Source organism: Trichechus manatus, unplaced genomic scaffold, assembly GCF_000243295.1.
Source record: "Trichechus manatus latirostris isolate Lorelei unplaced genomic scaffold, TriManLat1.0 scaffold00100, whole genome shotgun sequence".
NCBI lineage: Eukaryota > Metazoa > Chordata > Mammalia > Sirenia > Trichechidae > Trichechus > Trichechus manatus.
The window spans coordinates 5,518,772-5,542,231 of NW_004444036.1; the positions used below are offsets into that span (position 1 = coordinate 5,518,772).

Below are 23,460 nucleotides of genomic sequence, written 5' to 3' on the forward strand. Positions count from 1 at the left end.
GTCTTATGAATGGTAATAACTTAAAATATTCTAAGAAATATCCTGTCTTCCTGCCTGTGGGTATAGAGATGTTCTTTTGTAACTAGCTCCAAATGTAACTTTGAAATAAGTAAAGAAAATCTGGGTTGATCAATTTAAATTCTTTCCTTTTTGCTTATTTGTAACTGGCTACTTGAGGCCATAGAGTAGAGATTGTCTTTTCATGTGTTGGTCAAATAATTCATCAGTTATTGTTTGGAAAACAGGTAGGCCAGGGCAGTTCCTAAAGGGGTTAGAGACAGCTTCTTCCCCCTGTGTTCCAAGAGGAAAGGAAGCCTCTCTTCAGCACCAACCCCAAAGCCTCTTGTGCACCTAATCCAGGCTACCAATTGTCTAGGACCTGCCCACTTATGTTGCACTTCATCCAGGAACACCTGCTGTCTGCTTCAGCCTGACCAAAACAATCACAAGCCCCATCCACAAGAAAGCAGACCTTCTGGCTTTTAACACTTGGGATACCTTAATAGAGTTCTGGGGAAATTTTAATTCTGTTTCTGTTGTATATAAAATATATTTTAATCTACAAGTGGAAGATTATATATAAATTGGTAAACAATATGACTTGCTATTGCTTGGAGATACTGACTTCTGCTACCTTGTACAGTAATGAAGATAATATTAATAGTTCAGCATATGTGAAAACATATCTATATAGCTTATCAGACATATTTTGTGCAAGATACATATGGTGGTTTTTAAAAGGTTCATTCCAGCCCTTGACTTAATATGAATGAAATATCCTATTAAAATATTGAAAAAGAGAAACTTGGACTATTTACAACCACTACAATATATTTTTCTGGGGGAAAAAGCACCTTCTTAATGGTGTTTATATAATGCATATGATAAAGTAGAATCTTTCTATGACAAATTGGAACTATATCTGCTATAATTCCTTGTCATAATCACATCACTATGACTTTAGGTCTAGAGTATCCAAGGGAGAAATACTAATTTTTTTCAAATATTCTTTTATAATGAGAAAGTTTATTTGGTAATTTTGGGTAAAGAATGTCTATTGTAGCTTTAGTAGCAGATATATTACATTTAAAGGAAAATTTAATACTGCATGTTGATTTTACCTACAAACCCAAATGCTCCTTTGGTGTTTCAAGATGTTTTGTTGCTCTGAAACATTTATTGTCTCATTTCACCATATTATCTCACAAAAAAATTTGTCCCATTATTAACAAATATTGATTAAATACCATTTGTAAGTCACTTCATTGATTACAGGGTATGTCCAGATAAATAAGACTCCATTTTTATTCTCAAAAAGCTTGAAATCCAGTTCTTGTGAGGGTAGGTGGGGAGGAGCGGGACAAGGAAAAATGTATAACTATAGTATGAGGCAGTACATGAAAAATGCCACTAGAGAGATACAAACAGTGTGCTGTGAGATTCAGATGAGGAAAATATGGTTCCAGGTGTAAGAAGTGGCTTTATGACGGATATAGCATTTAAGATGAGCCTTTATGAATAGGTAAGGTTTTGTGAGAGAAAACTTACAAGCAGAGGGAAGAGTGCTTTTAAGAAAAGCACAGTGTTTGAGGGAGCATATATTCACTACTCAACCAACTTTTTTAATCATCTACTTTTACAAAGCCTTTTCTGATCATCTGACCACAGTTTATTTCTTCTGCCTCATTACTCCTTCTCTTCTGTCTTCCACCCATACTGAACTATTGAAAATAGCTCAAACTAATGATATTTTGTCTCACAGCTTTTTCCACCCCCTCAAATTTCACAGTCCTGTCACCTGTCCAACTCCTGAAGAATTCAGTTTAGATTGGATAGGAAACCTTCTCCGAACTCTCAAGGATGGGTTACATGCCTCTTTAGGGGGTTCCCATTACACCCTGTATTTACCCTATTAAATGAGGTACTTTTCTTACTGTATTGTAAATGTTTATTTACCTGCTGGTCTCTCCCCCTCCTCATTACGCTCTTTAATGAGGCACAAATCTGTGCCTCACAATTCACCATTGTATCTGTAATACATGGAAGACACAAAATAAATACTTACTGATTTATGTTATAATATATAGTCTTAGAAACATATTGAACACCTAAAATATTCCAGACATGAGCAAGTCACTGCCTTCAGGGAGCTTATTGTCTAGTACAGCAGCTCTCAAAGTGTGGTTTCAGCATCACTTGAGAACTTGTTAAAAATGCAAGTTCTCAGGCTCCACACCAGACCTACTGAATCAGAACTCCATAGGTGGGGCCCAGCAATCTGTGTTTTAACCCGTCTTTCAGGTGATTCTCATGCATGCTCAGGTTTGAGAACCATTGCATTAAAGGGAAATAGTAGGAAAAAAAACAAAAAAAGAGAAGTAGGAAAAGGCACAGCCGTGGCCATAGTATTGAAGGACCTATTTGAGGAATTGGATCTTTAGTTGGACTGCTGGAGAGCTATTCAAAGGTTTTGAAGGGAAGGACACTTTTACACTGTAGCAGTATCTTGGACCTGGGAAAGACTAGAAGCAGAAAGACCAATTAGGACTGTGTTTTAAGTCTAGGGATCAAATACTCAAGCCAGAACTAAGGCAGTGAGAAGAGGTGTTAGTTGCTAGGATCTATTCTTTAGGACAAAAAAAAAAACAAACAAACCAAACCCATTGCCTTCGAGTCGATTCCAACTCATAGCGACCCCATAGGGTTTCCAAGGCTGTAAATCTCTATGGAAGCAGACTGCCACATCTTTCTCCTGTGGAGCCGCTGGTGGTACCACCGCTGACCTTTCAGTTAGCAGTCTATCGCTTTAACCACTGTGCCACCAGGGCTCCTGTTTACATGAATTAAAAAGGAGGGGGAACGGCCATAGGTGACTCCAAAGTCACCTGTGATGAGGATGATGAATGGAGAACTTTTTTTTCTGGTGAATGAGGGCAAGGAGATAATGAGTTTAATTTTTGAAGAGTTGCATTCATTTGAGCAACCAATGGGATGAAGATGCTTGCACTCATAGGGCCTTGTATTTTAGAATCAAACGGACTTGGGTGTGAATTTTGGCCTTGCCACTTACTATCTCTTTGTGCTTCAGTTTCTTCACACGTAAAATGACTTTAAAAGTTTAGCTCATTGGGCTTTTATAAGAATGAAAATAATAAATAAAAAGAATGTAATATAAATATGAAGAACCTAGTATGGTGAATTATAGGTGCCTGATTATTCAATAGCTGTTAGTGTGTATGGTTGAACTGAAGTGAATAGTTGGAAATATATGACTAGAGTTCATGATAGAAAGCAAGGATGGCTAGAGATATTTTGGAATCATATGCCGAAAGTTGTTAGTGCATAAAATATTAGAAAGAGGTCTAATACTTAGCCTAGAGGAAGTACCTACATTTATTGGTTGTGAAGAGGAAGAAAAGATGGAAGATAAGCAGTTAGAGCTGTATTAGGACTATGTTCCTTTACTTAAGCTGATCTGTTGTCATCTATTCGTATTTTCCTACCCACTCTACAGGTTACCATTGAAATGCATTGTGACTTTAGAAGTCATCTAATCATTCAGCCTATGCAAAAATATTGAAACATCTCTTTTGATGTTGAACTCACAGTTTCACAAGTCAGCCAATTCCTTGATTGGAGGTCTTTGATTATTAGAATGTTTTTCTTCATATTTATCCATAATCCATTATCTTAAAATTTTGTACCTTATTTAATTTCATTTCATATTAGTGGCTCATACTCTTATATTAGTAGCCACTAGGGCCCGTTCTTCCTTCTATCAAAGCCCCCTCTATCTCTTAGTACATAAAGACTTTAGTTGCAACCAACATAAAGAATACTACATGGTTTTTTTTTAATATTATATCTTACATGGTTTCTAATTCAAGCCTATAATACTTAATATTTTAAATGAACCAGAATCTTAAACCAGACAATGGAAAACTAATCTTGAAAAATGATTACCGTACATTTATATTTTTCAATCTGTTTTGATGTGTGTATACTATTACATCTAGCTTCTAACACGGGAGCACCCAACTTTCTTGAAGTTGTAACACACATACTTACTCGTTTTATCATACCATCTACTCATGTCCTTCTATAGTCTGTAGGTCATAAGTTTCTCATTACAGTTAAAGGGAATTAAATTAATTCCAAGAATTTACTACACATCATTCTACAGCCAAACGCATGTTAGGATATCACAGAGCTGGGAGTCATTTTTCCTGGAGCTCTAGGGCCATTTGCCCTTGATTAGAACTCAATAAATGGGAACGATTGTTAAGAATGTAATAGAGACAATAGAAAGGAAGAAATGAGCCAAGTTAGAGAGTTTGAGAAAGGTCTAAGGAAAAAGAAAAGACATTGGTCTTGTTACTGTTAAAGTGTTTAACTAATGTGATATAGCTAAAACCTGCCAGTGTTATTGAGAAAAATGTTACACACAGGCTGTGAATCACTCAGCCAGCTTTATTCCCATTCAAAATATTTATGTTAAACTAACTTAACTTCTAAGTTAAGTATCTACTGAAATCATTCATTGAATCAAAAATACTTGTGGGACAAAGGGGGAGGAGGTTTTGTTCTCATCTACTGTTGTACCGTTTAGATCAAGTGAGTTGGAGTAGAAGTCACCTAGTTATTTTTTTCACATTTAAGTTTTATCAACAAAGATAATTTTTTAGCACACCTGAGTGGTAAATTTGTATTCTCTAAAAGTATAATGCATTGAGCAGATGTGATTCCCCCATCACCACCTTTTGGTGTTTTAAATAGTGCTGCCTTTCTGATTCTGTATTTTTTGTGGAAATTTCTATCCATGACAAACAGTACTGATTAGGTAATTCATAAAACACATGATTTCTTAACTGGAATATTGCTGTTCATGGACTAGGTCCTATTTTATTTGTCCTTAAAATCACTATTTTTTTATTTTTATTGTGGTTGTTTACAAAAGCAAATCATGCTTTTTGCCAAAAATTCAGGAAATAAAAGTGTAAAGAAGAAAATTTATATCACACTCCCTGTACCTCTCTAATGTAACCACCATTATCAGTGTTGTGTATCTTTCTGTATTTTTATATTTATATATATGTTTTTTACAAAAATAGTATTGAATTACACTTGCTATTTTGCAACTTACTTTATTTCCATACAACAATTTTTATATACCTTCCTTATGAATATTTAAATAATATACGATTTTTGGTTAATTACAACAATACTGTGACACACATGCTGTACATCTGTCTTTGTGCTTTTTTGTCTAATCATTTCCTTATGTTAGTAGAAGTAGAATTTGGGAGCCAAAGACATACATACTTTTTATGCTTCTTGGTGTGTATTTATTTGCTTTTTATTAAAACATTGCTAATGTTATGTCAATGATAGTGGGAAGCCTAATTAAAAAGTACTAAAATTATATACTCAATTTTTCTGTCATTAAATAACATTCAGCTGTAAAATTCAAATCTAACCAAATTAACTTTCTCATTAAAAAACAATTCCACTTTTCATAGAAAAACAATTCTATTTTTTTGGAATTGTTTACTCAAAAAGAGCATATAGAAAGTGTGAAAGAAGGAGATGAATCAAATTGCACTGAACATTTCACTAGAAAACACCATCTAGCCTTAAAAATCTTCAACTAGTCACAAAGATCATATCATGGAGTAAGCTGGAAAGAAATTGGTGGGTAGAAATCCATGTGTAATTCATTGTTAATAGATATGCTGGAAGAAAGATATGGCCATCATATTGACTGCTTCAGTATAGTTAGCAATTATTTGAATAAATGAGAAAATGTGGTTATTATTAATAGTTGTTCATAAACTCTTTGTATAACCAGTATGTTTTCTCCCTCCAAACCTATAACTCAAAAATCTGCTCTCTTGTCCTTGGATTTAAGCTCACTTTGCTTTGACTCTTGGCTTGTAGAAATGGCTGTAGGGGCATTACTTAGCTATCAGAGGAATCACAATCAATGTAATATACATTTGGGCCCATAGTAATTCCCACTTCAATATAATGGGAGCAATTTGACCAGTTCCATTACTATAGTTGATCTACATTAATGTGATTTTTTTCTAGACTAGCAGGATCTTATTCATGTTAGGCAAGTATCATAATGATCTTCGTGATTCATATCTGAGACTCCTAAGGTTTTAAGCATCACAATGTCTCACTTCTTTTTTGTCCTCTTTCTCTTCACCACCACTCAATTCAGCAGTAGTTGAGGTTATAATTTAAATTAATGCTCATTAAATATACCAGAAACCCGTTGCTGTCAAGTCAATTCCAACTCATAGCGACACTATAGGACAGAGTAGTACTGCCCCATAGGGTTTCCAAGGAGTGACTGGTGGATTCAAACTGCCAACCTTTTGATTAGCAGCTGAACTCTTAACCACTGTGCCACCAGGGTTTCCCAAATATACCAGAGTCTCCCATTATCCTACAGTGGCTGTATTCCAGATTACCTCTTCATGATGATCTCTGGAGATCTGTGCTGCTTTTGGGAAGTGCTCATTCTCTCCAGTTAAGCAGTTATCTTCTGGACAAAACATTATGAATAGCAGACAAAAGGCACCCATGCTCTTTCACTCAGGTTCCTAGGGAGAAACTAGATCACTGTTCAGACTGTTTACTAAATCCTGCTTAAAATCCAGGATACATTTTGATCCAGGGTATTTATAGAACACATCCTGGAATGTTATAATTCATTAGAATTGGAATAAAAGGTTTTTCTCTCTTTCATATATAAAATTTATTTTTTAAACAAACTTTGGAATAATATATATATTAATGTGTTTCTTTAAAACATAGTTCTAGGATTTCAATTACTTGATACTGCATCACTAGTCTATTTTAAAAACAAACTAAAAAATTATTCTATGTTCAGAATTTTAAAAGGATAATGAAGTATTTAAACACAACTAACAGTTGAGCCAGGTTTCAGGACATTTATCAAGTACTTTGGTTTAATTACACAATATGTTTTGAGGTGATTATTCAAATAAAATAGCTTCATTAAATTTAGCACATTATATTTTAAGTTTATAGGGTTATTTGTAATACATTTCCAATAGCTGCTGTATTGAAGAAGCATTACCTTGTCATTTTTTATTCTATTTTTATAGCGTGGTAAAAGGTTTATTTTATTGAAGCTGTCTTCCATGCATCAGAATGTTGCCTTGGTGTGTCAGTATCAGCTATTGCTAGTATAATGAGTCTAATTTAGAGACACTTACGCCACATATCTCTAAAAGATGGTGATGAGAAAGCATGTGGTGTAGTTTTTAAGCTCGGGACATTGCCAAGTCCTTGTTTTCAGGCATGTGGATTTTTAAATTTTACTTGTGAACAGAGCTTGGATCTAGACCTAGCAGCTGAGCAGCATCAATGGTTACATAATTTCTTTACATTCAAAATTACTCCATTGGTAGGATAACGTTCTAGCCTCCACTTTGACATGGTAAATGTCCACTATGTTGTCTCGTAATGATATGGACTCTAATGCAATAACATGGTTAATTAATTCAGTGATAAAATTTCTTTCTTATGTATCTCCTGAAAATTGATAGGATGGTACACCAATTATGTGATTTTTTTTTTTTTTTACTAATCTTATTAAAGGGGGAGAACATTAAATCTTGAATACTGTACCTCAATTTTATTGTAATGATTTTGCTGGTTACCAGGTGGGGTGGCAGTTGAAAAATTTGGTGAATGCACTACGAGAGGACCCGAGTGGTGTTATCTTAACTTTGAAAAAGCGACCTCAGAGCATGCTTACCTCAGCACCAGCTTTACTGAAAAATATGAGATGGAAGCCCCTTGCTCTGCAGGTAATGAAGCTTAATCATAAGTCATACACCATCATTTTAGCCATAGATTATCTCAGTAATGCTTCTTTATTGTGCCTCATCTCAGCAGCATATGGATTAATCTTGTATGCTTTTGAAAATTTGTTTGTAAAATGATCTCTTCACAGCTTATCCTAATAGGCTTAATTGTGATGAAATCTGAGTTACTATAATTAAACCCAGATAAAGAACCCTACCTTCATTTGTAAACATTAAAGCATAATTCCAAAGAACCACAAGTTATTTCATGCCAAAGTATGAATACAAATGAAAATATGTTTCATTTTGTGTTAGAATCTTCTATTTTATGTTATATTTACATACACTTCTGGAAGAAACTAGGTGATAGCTTCTAAAATTCTTTTAAATTAGCTCATAAGATAGTAAGTTACAAACAATAGGAAATGAACTTTTAGATTACTAGTTAAAATGTACCTAGTACATTCCTCCTGACTGATCATTTTTCTCTTTTCACCTTAGAGAGTGGCAGAATAAGGGAAATTATTGCATTTGAATTTCTGCGTTTTTTTCAGCATGAATCATCACTGTAAAATATTACTCTGGGTGTTGATAAAATTACATTATTATAAAGCAGAGTTATCTATAAAATTTTTTAAATAAGCTTCTGATTGATGAAAGGCAAAGAAGTAATACATTTTCTTCCATTTCGGTCAGGATATAATCTTTAAACACATTATAGAAAAAACTTTTTTCCTTCATAAAACCTGCATTTTTTAAAATAGGAGACTGTTATCTTGTCTTAGAAGTCTAATTTTTAAAAAATCACCCATTGAAATAGAGCATTGCCCATTGTTCAGATTAAAAAGAAAAGCAATATATGAAAATGTCATTGTTGTTACTGTTATGTAAATTGTTAATAAATTCTGTATAAGTACTTTATACCATTCATAGATTTTTTTTCTAATAAGTAAACTCAACATTACACATGAATGGCCTTGTAGATTATTATGATTTCTCATTGTTTAAAACTTTACTACTTATTGGCCTCAGAGTTGGCATTATACACACACTGTATAAAAACATATAAAATGTTCCAACATTAAGGTCTTAAAATTTTAATGTGAATCTTTCTGTTTTTCAAATGAGTATATGTAAAACTGTATTAATATGTCCAAATGCATTTAACTTGCAGTATATGTTTATTATCAGATTTTACATGATCATTAAAGTTCAAAGCTCAATATTTGACTCATTAACTAAGACATAGATTAGCAGCTCAGACGTAACCATTGCATCATTTTATTTTCTCACTGCATTATGAATTGCTTTGTTCTTCTACTCTGTAGCATCCTATTGACATGTCTTCCCCAAAGATCCATCTTCAGAATCATAGAGGTGGGAACTCTGAAAAAGAGGCCCCACTTTCAGCCATTAACTTTTCTTCTCTGTGTATGTGTAGTTAAATTTAATAACTCACCTTTGTTGTTGTTAGGTGCCATTGAGTTGATTTTGACTCATAGTGACCCCATGTGACAGAGTAGAACTGCTCCATAGGATTTTCTAGGCTATAATCTTTACAGGAAAGATCACCAGATCTTTTCTCCTGTACAGCCACTGTGTGGGTTTGAACCACCAGTCTTTCAGTTAGCAGCCGAATGCTTAACTGTTGTACTACCAGGTCTCCTTAACTCCTCTCTAGTCCCTTGTATTTACATTGAACACCAAAAAGATGCTAGTTTCCAGTTGAGCCATGAACTCTGAGGGAATATCTCTAGCAAAGAAATTGAAAATTTGTTCCTCTTTTTTTTTTTAATTGTACTCATGGTTACGGTTTATTACAGGGAAAAGATGTAGATTAAAATTAGCCAAGGGAAGAAGCATATAGGACAGATTCCAGGAAGGTTTCAGACACAGAGCTTCTGTTGTTCTCTCCTGCATGGAGTCAGGACGCATTAATCTCTTGGAATCGATGTGTAACATTACATATGAGTATTGTCAACCCAGGAAGCTCACTCGAGGGTCAGTGTCCAGAATTTTTATTGGGATTTTATCATGTAGGCATGAGTGATTGATTGACCACGTGGTTGATCTTAGTCTCCAGGTCCACTGATATTGTATAACTCAAATCCCCTAAACCTAAGTCACGTTGTTGGTCCTTCTGGCATGGCCAGCCCCCACCGTAAGACTATTTTAGATTCTTCTCCACAGACACAAATGAAGTGGAAAATTAAAGTAATGATAGGAGCCACTTAAGAATCACTTTTACATGAAATGTTGAAATAATTAAAGACCAACATTTCATTTTTGCTACACATACATTTGGTGTATGTGTACTTAAAGCTAGAGAGCAAAGACTTTAATTTTAAAAATTATCTCACATCGTTCCTAACTCTATGATAGATTTTATGGCCTTATTTCTAGGTCCGTTCCTAAGTGCCAAGAAGTGTACCTCATCAAATCGCTAATTATATTCATTGCTCGTTGCTCATTTAGTTACTCTGTGTGTATTTGTGAGTTTACTTTTTGAGAATACTGAAATCTGAAAAAAAAACAGCATTTACACAAGTGATTTCCCTAATGCATATATGTATTAGTATTTTTATAAATTTATTTCCACTGAATTCAGTTCAGTGTATTAGCATTAACTCAACCACCTACAGACAAAACAATACTAATAGGAAAAAACTTCTTCCAGCTCCTTTGAAATTGCTTCGGTGGTTGGCTCTTTACAAAGCAGAAGGAAGATTGTCAGTTTTAATTAATTAAAAACTTCCTAGTGGTGCTAAAGCAAGGTCTTAGGAGTAAGGGCTAGGAAAAAGTCCTCTAACATACCATACCACCACTACCAAATTTCCTCCCTGGAACCTATTTTGAAGTCCTAAAATTGTACCATTACAGATTTCTTTCTTGATCTTTAAAGGCTTTGGTCTGTATTAAAAAATGCAAAGACACCTGGGAATTATCTGGACAGAATTTTTATACAATGCATATTTTGAAATAACCAAAGATGGACAAAACCTGAGAGCACCAGGATCTGGAGATTGAAGGTAGACTGCCTCCAGAGCAGAAAAAGTCAAAGAAATAGTGAGGTGAGAAAGTCTTAAAGGCAGTTTTGTGTTCTTTTGTGACTTTGCTTGAGGCCACTCTTTTCTTCTAGTGCTTAAGAAAGGACCTCTGATGTAAAACATAAGTGCTTTATGTAGTAACAATCCTCTGTGTAGACATTAACACAAGTACCATTCTTATAGTATTCTTGCTTCTGGTGTGTGTACAAATACAATGGAGCCAAAATGCCCAATAATTCACCTAAATATAAATCTTTAGTGTTCAAACTTGAAGAATTGAACATTGGATTTTTATTTTTTTCACAGAGTGTACCAATAGTCTACTAGAAATTATTTGAAATAGAGGCTACAAAAAGAAACAATCTGTGACATTTATTTAACTCAATGTCTATTTCATCTTTTTGTTATATTATACCAGGCTTAATTTACCTATTAGCATTTTCAGATAAAATATAGTAAACTTTGCATCTGTTAAAAAAAAAACTTTATCCTAACATAGGGAATATTGATTTTAACTAACAAAGAAATAATTTGTATCTACACAAATAAAACATAACTTTTATCTACCCTAAGATAGAAGACTGTTGAAGAATACCACGTTTTAATGAAAGTACAAATTTTGTTTCTAAAAAAAATAAAAAGGATAGTGACTTCCAGTGTTGATCAACTGCAATGATGAATTTTGATTTTGATTTTCTTTCAAAACTCATTCATGAAATGATAGCCAAATAAACAAAAGCATACAACTCAAGCTCATGGTCATAGATCAATTTCATTAGTACATTTCATGAAATTTGACAGCTCTTTTGTTAAATTCCTGATTTCTCAAACATTTTGTGATACAACTGTAGGACTTAAGATACCTTAGTCACATACTACAAGCGGATTTAATAATATCTTGAAGATTGACTTTGTTTTCATCTGCACCCATTTATAAAGAGCAGTGATGTCTTACCTGAGATACAATCTTTTATTCTAAGCAAGCAAACCAGGAATTCCTTGCTTCGTGAGATCTGTTTTTAAAAACATCTCGTTAGTGGTAACTTCTGTCAGTTAACAGTATTCTGGTATGCATAGTGACTCCTTTGGTATGTATGGAAGACTCAGGTTCTTCCAAATCAATGAAAAATCTCAGGGAATTGTGGATAAACCTCAAGGTATATTTTCATATGTTTGTGATTTAAATTAGCGTGCATAGGGCACAAGCATGCATAGGTGGTGTGATTTTCTTTTTTTATAAGAGATGTATGTGAGAATTAGCTGGATGCTGCCAAGAATATCCCTGGAAATCAACAATTTTCAAAAACACTTACGAACCCATCCTTTTTTGGTGAGAATGCTTCTCAGAAATGATCACTAGAATCTATGCTAGAATTCACATACTGATAGAGGTATTGTTCAAAATATTTTTATACAAAATAAGGTCAAGCTGTATCATTAGAATTATGGTCCTAAACTGAATTCTAATCCATAAATCTCTTATATTGATGCCATAGTTGCGTGGTTGTGTGCTTTTCAGTTTAAATTTTACTGCTTAGCATTACTTTAGGTACCATTTTTACAGGATATTTAAATAACTTTGAGCAGAAAAAGAAATGGAAAGCAAATAGTCATAGCAGTTGTTTTTGTCTATCAACTGCTATAACAACTGGAGAACACTGCTTACGTTACATTTCAAATATATACAGATATGAATGGTTGAAGTCTTTCTGTAAAAATCAAGACATAAGCAATAATAGCTTTTACTTCAATATCCAAGTTATGGGTCATTGTGACTGAAAAACACATTAGTAACAAAGTTTTTATGTTACTGGGAGTTTTGTTTTAAAAACATGTTTAGAAGAGGAAGAGAACTAATATTAGGTATGACACTAGAAAAGAAAATCAATTTTTAACTAAAAATATAATTGTACTGACCGAAAGGCAGAAACAATGATATGTTTTACACATTCAAATTAGTAAATAGCTGCAAGCAATTGTCACATAAAATTTTTGTTCACCAGTGTTTAAGCAAATTAATTAAAGGGTCTAAGTTACATTTGTGTCTTTCAGCCAAAAGCTTTCAAAACATTAACACTTATTACAAATAACCACCTGTAATGCAAAAATTACCCATTCCGTTTTTTAGTTAAATTGCATAAATGATGTGTACTGTAATTTGAAAAAAAGGAAGTCCAGTTTTAATGTTACAGTATTAACTGTCCACATGACTAGACAACATAAGATTAAATACACTAGTGTTAACCTCAATACAATGTGCAAAATTTGGTGATTCAGTGGAAAAAGCTATTTTATAGTGTGACTCAAAAGTCTATATTAGTTGTATGTTGTATAACTACATACATATTTTTCTGCACATATATCTGTATTTTTTTAACTTATGCAGATATGGTTTCCTGATCAAATCTGTGATCAGATTTTTCTGATAGTCTAATAGGAAAGAAAAAATTACATGCTCATAAAAGAAGATTTAATATTTTTGTATTTATAAATTTGGATTCTAGAAAAAGCTATGAAACAACTGAGAGTGAAAAAATTTTGAATACATGTGTTTCCCTTAAGTTATTTTCAACTATTTTACTACTTATGAAAAGCATAGCCAGGAAAAAGTATGCCCAATAATTTTCCAAATTGGAGCTAGCATTCTTTATATGGTCAAGAAATTTATAAGATTGTATGAAACTTCTTGCCTCCCAAAATCCAGAATACATTTTCTCTGGAGCATTTGCTTAGATGATGAAGAAGAAAGCTGCTAACATTAAACAATATTCTGGTACTAGTGTTGGGGATTATAATGGTGTGTTTGAACCAAGTAAGAAGGACTTGTGTGAATGTTCTGTGCTAGGATAATGGGATATTGTGACCCATTTGAGTCTGCGCTTATTCCCAAAGTGAATAAAATAAATGGCCAGGCTTTGTGCTTGATGTGATCATTTGTATTTCAGTGTGTATCCCCCCCCACCCCTCCTCCACAAGTTAAAGCAAGCTCTGTGTGATCTTTGCATTAGCGAATTTTAGAGATAAGTACGTAATGCATAACACACTGTTTTCATCTTTAACATTGGGGCTGTGTTTATGTCATTGGTTTCATTCAAGATTTTTTATAGCTCTATCAAAGCTGGATCAGTTACCAGACAGAGGGACAACAAAATTAAGATATTCTTGCCAAGAGATGATAAAATGTGAAATGTTTTGAGTAAAACCTCAACGCCAAATGTAGTTTCTTAAACATAGAAGTTTTTTTTTTTTCTCATAGTCTTTAAGACCATAGGGGTCTAAAGGTACATTGATACCTTCCAGATGTGTTCAGTTACCTTAGAGATATTAGAATTGGGAGGTACAAGGAAAAGACCTGAGCTATCAAAGGATTTAAAGTGAGATTTCAGTGATCCCTTACAAAAGCTGAAAATTTTCTTTTATAATAATCACAATCTTCCAATGATGTTTAAACTGAATAAGTAGGATATTGCTCAAGTCATTACTCATGATTCAAAGGAAGATTTGTGCCATACAGTATTTTGGGATCCAACTTTAAAGTATTTATCCATTTCAAACTGATGCTATGCAAAATTTACGTGTAAGTTTTGCCTGGTAGACTTCTGAGTCCTGTTGACAGTAGTAAGTTGTCATTAATTGACCTAAGTTTATAAATGTATATTTGAAGATATGCACACGAACATTTTATTTAGGATCTGGACATTTTAAAAGATGCATGCCCATACCTCCAGAAATCTATCATAGACTTCTTGTAGAAGAGTAACAACATATATGCAAATACATATTCCACGTTGGAGCCTCACTGAATCTGTAGAAGTAGGGTGGAGTTTTATGTCACAACAGCCATTTGGATATGAAAATAAAATGTATGACAAGATCCTTCTAGGAAAAAACATCTTTGGATGGGATCCAAAATGGACCCATGTCATACTTTAGATCCATGTTATACTTTATTGCATACTGTAATGGATCAAATTATACTAAAGCTTCATGCTTTCTTGAGTAACAGATGTAGTCTTAAAATACCCTTGCATTTTATCCATGTTATCCATAAGTGTTGATAGTTCCTAATTGTCTTCCCATACAAATTTTACCAATATCAGAGAAAGAATCAAACTAGCAAAATGGTAAAAAGAAAAGAATATTACCATTTATTTCTACTTTTTTTCTTAAACTGGAAATCCTTTACAGTGTAATGGTAACTGCTTTTCTTGTCCTATATTATGAACAAATGATTAAAATTAAATGCTGCCAAGATATGAGATGCTATCCTTTTTCATTATTATGCTTTCATTTTTAGCTATTTTTTTCTCAAACTAAGGAATATTTCTATTAAAATTTGAATTGAATACCAAGAGAACTCCCTTTTTGAGTTGAGAGAAGCTGAATTTGTCACTTTTTGTGTGTTTTCACACTTAAATGGTTATTGGTGGTAGATTTCTTTTCAGTGCCACTTATTATAACGAGGACTCTCTCACTGGTAATTTCAGCCATTTGCGTCATTTATTCTGTGCGTGATGCAGTCAAATTGTGCCTATCTTTCTAATGTTCATTAATGCATTTTTCACTCTTTTAGGTGTTTAATCTTGCACTCTTTCAATTGTTGTCCAAAGTTAGAAAAAATTTTAAGAGATTGTAATTTTTAATCTTTGGGGTTAAGTAGCTGTTTTCATTTTCCCATGAAGCTTCTACTTTATCATACTTTATTTTTCCATTGCTTAATGTCTAAGTTTATTTACTTATTTTTTAATTTGATTCTCAAAAAGGATGTTTGCTTTTTAGTTTGTATTAGATTGACAAAAATAATACAATTAATAGGTAAGACTAAATATACTTCTTTCTGATAAAGCTGATGTATATTGAATATTTACCATGTGCTTTACTTGGTACAAGGCATACTGATAAACCAGATGATCTCTACATGGTAAACGCCTTGAAACATTTTCTGTGGTTGACCTGTTAATAAATAACTAGCCAGTTGAATTAAACAATGGGATTGACTAATTCCTTTTTTCTCAGAAAGAAAAAGTTGTTCTTTCCAACTTGTTTAATTAGTCAATTAGTCGAACCAGCTGTTATAATCAAACTTGTTATCAGTTTAAAAATATTTTAAAGTTTTTTCTTCTCTTACTAATTTAGCTAATTACGTTAATCAATGGCCTTTAGATCAACTCCATATTGACATTAGAAACCTAGAATAATAGCAGTTTGAAGGAAGTTGACAAGGGTAATATTTAAATTTCTTGGAAGGGGAAAGGCACAAGTACCCTAGGTAGACAATCCTAGTAAATAATCCAGGCAGAATAAGATATTCTGTGGGTCCTTACTCCATACTTCAGCAATATTGAAAATTTAATTGCTAACCATTGATTACTGCTTCTCTTTTTTCCCTTCCTTCCTTTTTGTTTGGAGGTGGGGAAGGGGAGGTAGGCACTAACCCAGAAAAGCTATGTTTGCTTCTGTAGATAGTAAAATAAAAAGAGAGAGATCCTCAAAGTAGAAATAAAAAACCAAAACCAAACGCATTGACGGGAAGTCGAATTCTGACTCATAGCGACCCTATAGGACAGAACAGAATTGTCCCATAGGATTTCCAAGGCTGTAAATCTTTATGAAGGCAAACTGCCACATCTTTCTCCTGCCGAGTGGCTGGTGGGTTTGAACCGCTGACCTTTCGGTTAGCAGCCAAGCGCTTAACCACTGCGCCACCAGCGCTCCTTAAAATAGAAATAAACTCATTACCATTGAGTGGATTCTGACTCATAGCAACCCTATAGGACAGAGTGGAACTACCCCATAGGGTTTCCAAGGAGCGGCTGGTGGATTTGAACTGCCGACCTTTTGGTTAGCAGCCAAACTCTTAACCACTCCACCACCAGGGCTCCTTAAAACAGAAATAGTGACCCTAAAAGAGAGGAAGGAAATAAAATTTTAAGTTGGGTTATTAAAAAGCACTTCTGTTTTTAGAACATGATTTTAATTTCACTTGTAGTAATTATTAGGATATTTTAAAATAAGAGACATTATCAGAGCAGTTAAAAAGCATACTGAATATAAGTTTTTCTCCCACAGTGCATCTGTTAAATAGTATTGGAGATAATGTACTGTGTAATGGATGTTTTGTTTACTACATTTTTATTCTTTTATGATAAAATTTTTGCCAGCCTTCTTGTTTAATGTCCTCTCTGTTTAATACCAAGATGTCCTGACTGACATAAGAAAATAAAGTCACATCACAGTAACTACACATGCACATAGATCCATACGTTTTTGTTGTTGTTGTTGGCCTAAATACTTGATATAAAGAAGCTATCATTCAAGGTCTATAGAGGCATAAAATGCATTCTTAGAAAAAGTACAGTTCTTTATTTCTTGGACCTTTATGGTGTTCATCGAGACAGGTGACTCCTGTGATTACCTTTATAATCTCAGAATATCTCATTGCCAAGCATTTTTACTGCATACTGTCATATCTTAAAATTCCTCAATTAACATGTAAAGCTTTTGACTTGTTTTTACATCATATGAGATGCAATATTATAGAGTCCCAAAATAAATTATCCATTCTTTTCCCTTCTCTCTTGCTTTCTTTAATCTCTATTTCACATAGATTAAAATTTAACCGTCATTTTGTCAGGATGTGTGATTTCAAGCTATTAAGGTGAGCTGTGTAACCAAGGAAGGTCAAAACCATGAACTGAGTCATAAACTATGTAGCCTACCCCAGTGGCCTATATTGTACTTTACATTGTACTTATGCCTGGCTTTTTGAACAAATTTTGTTTATCTGTACAAAAGTATCGCCATGATATGAAATAGTTGTAATGTGCTATTTTTGATTGTCCAGCAATACTTGTTTAAGTAATAGAACTGTGGGTCTTTATAGTTGCTAACAGTGTTTTGTACTGGCTAAAATGACATCTTGCCATGTGAAGATACAGTTCATTTTGTGATCATTATTTTTGGTTTGCAATTGCACTACAATTCTTACTTTTAATGTTAATTGTATATGTAGCTAATCAGTAAAATCTGTAAGATAAAGATGAAAATTTGTGAATTACAGTTTCACTTTAGAATAATTTCTTGAACCACAGGATCGATGTTAAATGCTGTTAAGTTTAAAATTGGGAGTGCTCTTAAGTAAATGCATCCTGATGTATTGCTTAAGACAGAATATACGTTATCTTAACTTTAAAAAAAACTATCAAATACAGACGTGGGAGTGAGATATATAGATATACAACTAAAATGATTTTAAACAATGATAAATGTGTGTGTGCCTATGAAAGGTGAAATGATTGTGTCACACTGATCACCAGACTTTTTGAAGATGTACCATAAAATGGCTTTGAGAAGACAGCTATGTTTATATTTACAAGAAAAAAGTATATTTTTCTAGAAAATACTCTAATTAGTCTTTCATACTCCATTTTTATAACATTTTCTGAGAATCTTCAACATTCTACTAACCTAAGAGTGTGGTTTGTCTTTTTTCAGGAAAAGATCTAAGATATTTTTCTCATATATCAATAAAGATGTGAATGAGCTAGTTCTTTTGAGAATTACTTTTTATTATCCTTATTTCAGAAGCTTCTGTGGGATTCTGACAGAGTAAATTTAATTTAAATAAGTTCCAGACTCTGAGATAAATCTCCCCATTATGTAACAGTGCATGGTATTGCTACCTTATAAGTAGCTTTTAGTTGTTTATACCACAGAATAAGGTGAGTTGGGAACCAAGAGGAAAATTTTTTATATAATAAATGCTTTGTTTTTGGAGATTCAAAAGATTATCTGTGTGCTAAATAACATGCTTCTTGATTTCAGCCAAGTTCAAACTGCAGCAGAAATAGAACGTTTTAAAATAACTATGTGTCGTTGTTGTTGTTGTTGTTTTTGTGTGTTGTTTGTGTGCGTATGTATTTTCTTTTTCATTTTAACCAGCCTCTTATACCTAGAAGTCCCACAAGCAGCGTTGCCACGCCTTCCAGCACCATCAGTACACCCACCAAAAGAGACAGTTCTGCCCTCCAGGATCTCTACATTCCCCCTCCTCCTGCAGAACCATACATTCCCAGGTATAAAACTAACCATCATGTTGTTCTACTCAGCTGCTGTCTAAAAACTAACCAAACAGTGCGTAAGCTGTGAAGTCAATTCCCAAGGAGCACCTTGAATATGTTCTCAGGAATTCTGAACACATTCTGGAAAATCATTCCGTTATTGAGGATGCACTTTGGTTAATAATAATGATAACTAATTTGTATTAAACATTTACTATGTGTTAATATCTCATACCCATTTTCTCATATAATGGAAAATAATAGAAAAAGTAATATTAAATAACAGTTATGATTATTTTAGTAAGTAAAGAATAAGTGAGGCTCTTTGGCTAAGAAGCCTCAGGACATGTCAGTTTACTTTGAAACTTTTTTTTTTTAAGGGAAAGTTATAGATAACTTTTATGTCTTCTTAAATGTATGGGATGAGGGATAGTTTTTTTTCTTTTTTATGATAAGGGAGTTTTTCCTCTAATACTTCTGTATCTAGAATTTCTGCTTCCTTAGTTCATTAATGTTTCAGGAAGTAGAGAGAGTTTGCAAGAGAATAAATTGCCTTTTAAAGTTTGTTTTCTAGATTTCTTGAGGCTGTACCTCAATTTCATTTCCAGACTTCTGTTTGAAATTCCTCACAGGTCTGGAAGAACATAGCTTTGTGCATAATGCATTCTGTCCAAAAGCATTCTTATAGCTAGCCTTGTGGAATACAAAAATTATGGAAAAGGGCTAGCAGTAAATAGTGATAATTAATACCAATCACAAAGAATTTGATTCAGTTTTTAAATTGGTTGTACAGTTATTCAAAAACAATAATTTAGGTCTCTTGTTTTTAAGCACTATACTTAAATTCTTCTGTATATAAAATAACTGAAATTTCGTGTGCTTAATTAATTTTCATTATTCTTTAGAACTCTTAGTGTTTCAGAAATTTTTATTCTGTTGCATATGATGGTACTGACATTTTAGGATCTGAATGCTACATGGCAACATGGCCTGTCTGTAAATACTGTATTGTCATTTAGTAATAAAAATATAGTCGATTTTATAAACATTTTTGTTCTAATATTTTAAGAATTAAATGAGGCTATGGGAACATGGTTTATGAGATGATATAATTTACTAAGCTAGCATTTCATAAATCTTTCTAATATATAATTTATAGTCTTATGTTCAGTTTGCAATCAGATGTATCCATCCAATACCCTGATAAAACATGAATTGCATTTTAACTCTGTTAAGAGAGTGTCAGACTTTCTTGCTCAAGGAGGAGTAAAATGTGTGCTTCATATAGGAGGGGACTTTTTTTTTTTTTTTGGTTTTTTACTTTAATTGGGAAGATTTTTCAGTGCAAATGACTATTTAAGAGAACTTATTCTTCAGAAACCTGCATGTGCAAGTATACATCAAAAGATTATTTTGTCAAATCTCTGCAGTTTTTAAATGTTCTTTCCTTTTCTCTTGGGTAGGGAGGAACTTGCTATACAGAAAGCATTTCTTAGACAGAAAATATTTAAAATACACTTAAGACAAAAGAGTAAAATGATCCAGGTCTGTCCTCCGAGTGCTATTTAAAAATACTAGAGAAGGTGAGAGGTTGCAATGTCAAAATAATGGTCTTGCTTAGTCAGTATTGCTTGAAAACTCCATACTTTTCAGTAAAATTCATAATTAGTGCTTACTATCTTGCTTTACTGTAATTGATTCTTAGTTGGTCAGGGTGTAATTTAACAGAATATTCTAAAGGTATTTTGACTCAAATTATTAGTTAACCAGTCACACAGTCTTTCAATATAGCACAATCAGAACAATTCATGCAATAGAGATACCACAGCCTTGTATAAATTGTCTGCCTTATCTGGTTTGACTTGAAGTTATACGCATAAAGCTTTTTGCCGTTGTCATTCTTTTTATAGATTCAGCCTTAGATCATATATTAATTATATATTTAATTGGAATTATAAGCCAATAAAAGCTTTCACATCTTAAAAATGGTAGGATTAGTTCTCAAATTTGGTAGAAGTTTTTTCATGTAATAACAATTCTTTGAACACATTTATTCCAGAAAAAAACAAATGTGGTTACAAAAGTGCTTTTTTTTTTCTTTAAAAGAGAAACACTCATATTTGTGAAATGAGAGAAATTTCATTGGTATTTTATTTTGTCTTGTGACTGTGTACAGTTACCATTAATCATAATGTATGGTACATTTTTATGTTTAACCAAATTCCTTTTTATGTGATGCAAATGAAGACTATAATATAGCTCTTTGCACAGCTATGAAGTTTATGCAGTAATTTTTCTTATTAACTCTACTGTGTGCCTTTAAATAATAAAGCAGTACTCTAACTTTTAATCTGTTCCCTTAAATCTTTAATAAAGCAAAAGTATAGATTTATATGCAAGTGCAAATATATAACATTAAGAAAAGTTAAAAAATAACAGAAATAAAAATATCCTTACAGCCAAATGAATTAATACATAGACGTTCTTCAGAGACTCATGACCTGAGTGTACATACACACACACCTACATGTATTAATTTATTCTGCTGGAAAGTTTGTTTTGGGTTTGTATTTTTCTTAATTCAACTTTATTTGAGTGTGTTCCATGTAGACATGTTTAATTAGTCTGCCCTGTTGGTATGAGGTCCGTCCTTCATATCATTATAGAGTAAGCACTACTAGCACTTCCAATTTTCTACTGTAGGGTGTGTCCATATAAGTAGAGCATGATGCATTAACTAGAGCTGAATCACCCTCTGACCTCAGCTGCATTAATATTCATGTTACAGGCATCATAAAGAAGTCAGCCCATTTACAGATATGCATTAAACTTATGCCAGTGCCACAAATTCTTTAGGGCTGTTTGCAGGCTAATTACAGTGTAAATTTCTTTTTGATCGAGGACTAACAGTAACAAAAAGTACCAGGGAATTCGTTCAGAAGAAGCTTTCAAATAGCTAAATGTAAAATTCTACCTGTGTTTTATTTTTATGTTCTTAATGTTGCCTAAGAACTAACTATATAGTTACAATTTGATAATCAACAATACTTTTATTTTAAAAAATAAAAGAGCAGATGGCAGTGTAAGTGGCAGCTTCAGCTTGTGATGAGTTAAGTAGATTAAGACAATGCGCTGATTCAGTCAGTCTTGAATAGCGTGTACTACTTTCTACATATTTCAAATACTAGAAATATCTCTACACTTGGATACGCCTAATCTTTGCACATATTTGCATACAGATACCGAAGAGGCTGAGACTCCTATTTTGAAATTGACAGTAATTTTACAAGTTCATCACTATCTTTATAAAGCATAATAGGACGCAATTGAAAATTTATTCTTTTTATCTTCGTCTTGTTATAATTCAGTTTATTCTGTAGATTTAAGATTTCAGTCTTAGAACTTAATATAAAATTAAGTTTTTTTCTGGTTTCATAGTATTGACTCGTGGCACTGTTTAGGATAACTGAAAACAATTAAGAACTAAGAAGAAATGTAAGTAATGATAGTCAAGGGAAGAAACAGATTACATTTACATTAATAGTCATGTTCTAGAAGAGAAGCATTTCTAACAAAATTTTCATAACTTGTCAGTAAAGCATTCCATAAACTAAACAAGGTTCGGTTTAGTCAGTCCTAAATGGAATATTTCTATCAAAATACCACTTGTGATAGGCCCAATCACTGATTACTAGGTATGAGTAATAGATTTTAAGGATCTCATGAATTATTAGAAATTTTTTTCTCTAGAATCGTGTAGAAGAACAAATAAACTTGTCATCACCCTAAATGCTATGCTTAAATGCCGTGTTTTATAAAGTCCCCATCCTCTTTCCACAAAAAAACTGATGTGTAATGAAATTTGGATACATCCTTTTAGAATGAGTCCTATGAATATCTCTTTTTACTCTTAAATGAGATACATAGAGTTTGAATACTAAGGCTGATTAAAGTTTATTTCAAATTAATAACAATGCTGTTCAAAATTCTTATAATACCAGTTTATATAGTGCTAATTTTGTTCTTAAGACCATAGTATCCCTTACAGAGGTGGTAGTTCCTAAACAAATCTTTGTTTTTAAACAGTGGAGGTATTAACAACAATCAGTTTAATAAACTGGCAGAAGAAAGCTATGTACTTAATTTAACATTGTTAACACTGTACCTATTATCCTGAACACTAAAACCAAGTTATATGCTAAGATGATTTTCTTTGTATGAAACAAAGTGAAAAATGGACTAGAACAAGAATTAGAAGACCCATGACCCATTATCTCCACCATTTATTAGCTGTATGACATTTGGTCAAATCATTTAATATCTTTGAGTCTCAGCATTTTTTTTTCCTGCAAAGTGGGAATAATTAAAAATTGCCCTGTACACCTCAAAGGAAAGTTGGAAAGATCAGAAGGTGCATTGTATGGGAAGGTGTTGTTATTATTTTAGACCTTCTCTGCCATTTTACCACCCTAACTCTTTTCTACATCCTTCTTCTTTACCCTTTCTTTA

At 33.0% G+C, this 23,460-nt stretch overlaps 1 protein-coding gene across 5 annotated transcripts in view; it reads left to right on the plus strand.

The window, feature by feature from the left end:
- Positions 1 to 23,460, plus strand: part of CNKSR2 (connector enhancer of kinase suppressor of Ras 2) — a 281,133-nt gene that overhangs the window by 144,208 nt on the left and 113,465 nt on the right. For 3 of the 5 annotated variants that reach the window (XM_004382841.1, XM_004382843.1, XM_004382842.1), the window contains exons 9-10: positions 7,701 to 7,847; positions 18,833 to 18,966. In XM_004382841.1, coding sequence (XP_004382898.1) covers positions 7,701 to 7,847; positions 18,833 to 18,966 — 281 coding nt within the window. The remainder of the gene's footprint in view (positions 1 to 7,700; positions 7,848 to 18,832; positions 18,967 to 23,460) is intronic. The other 2 variants (XM_023737286.1, XM_023737287.1) reach the window with 1 other exon arrangement.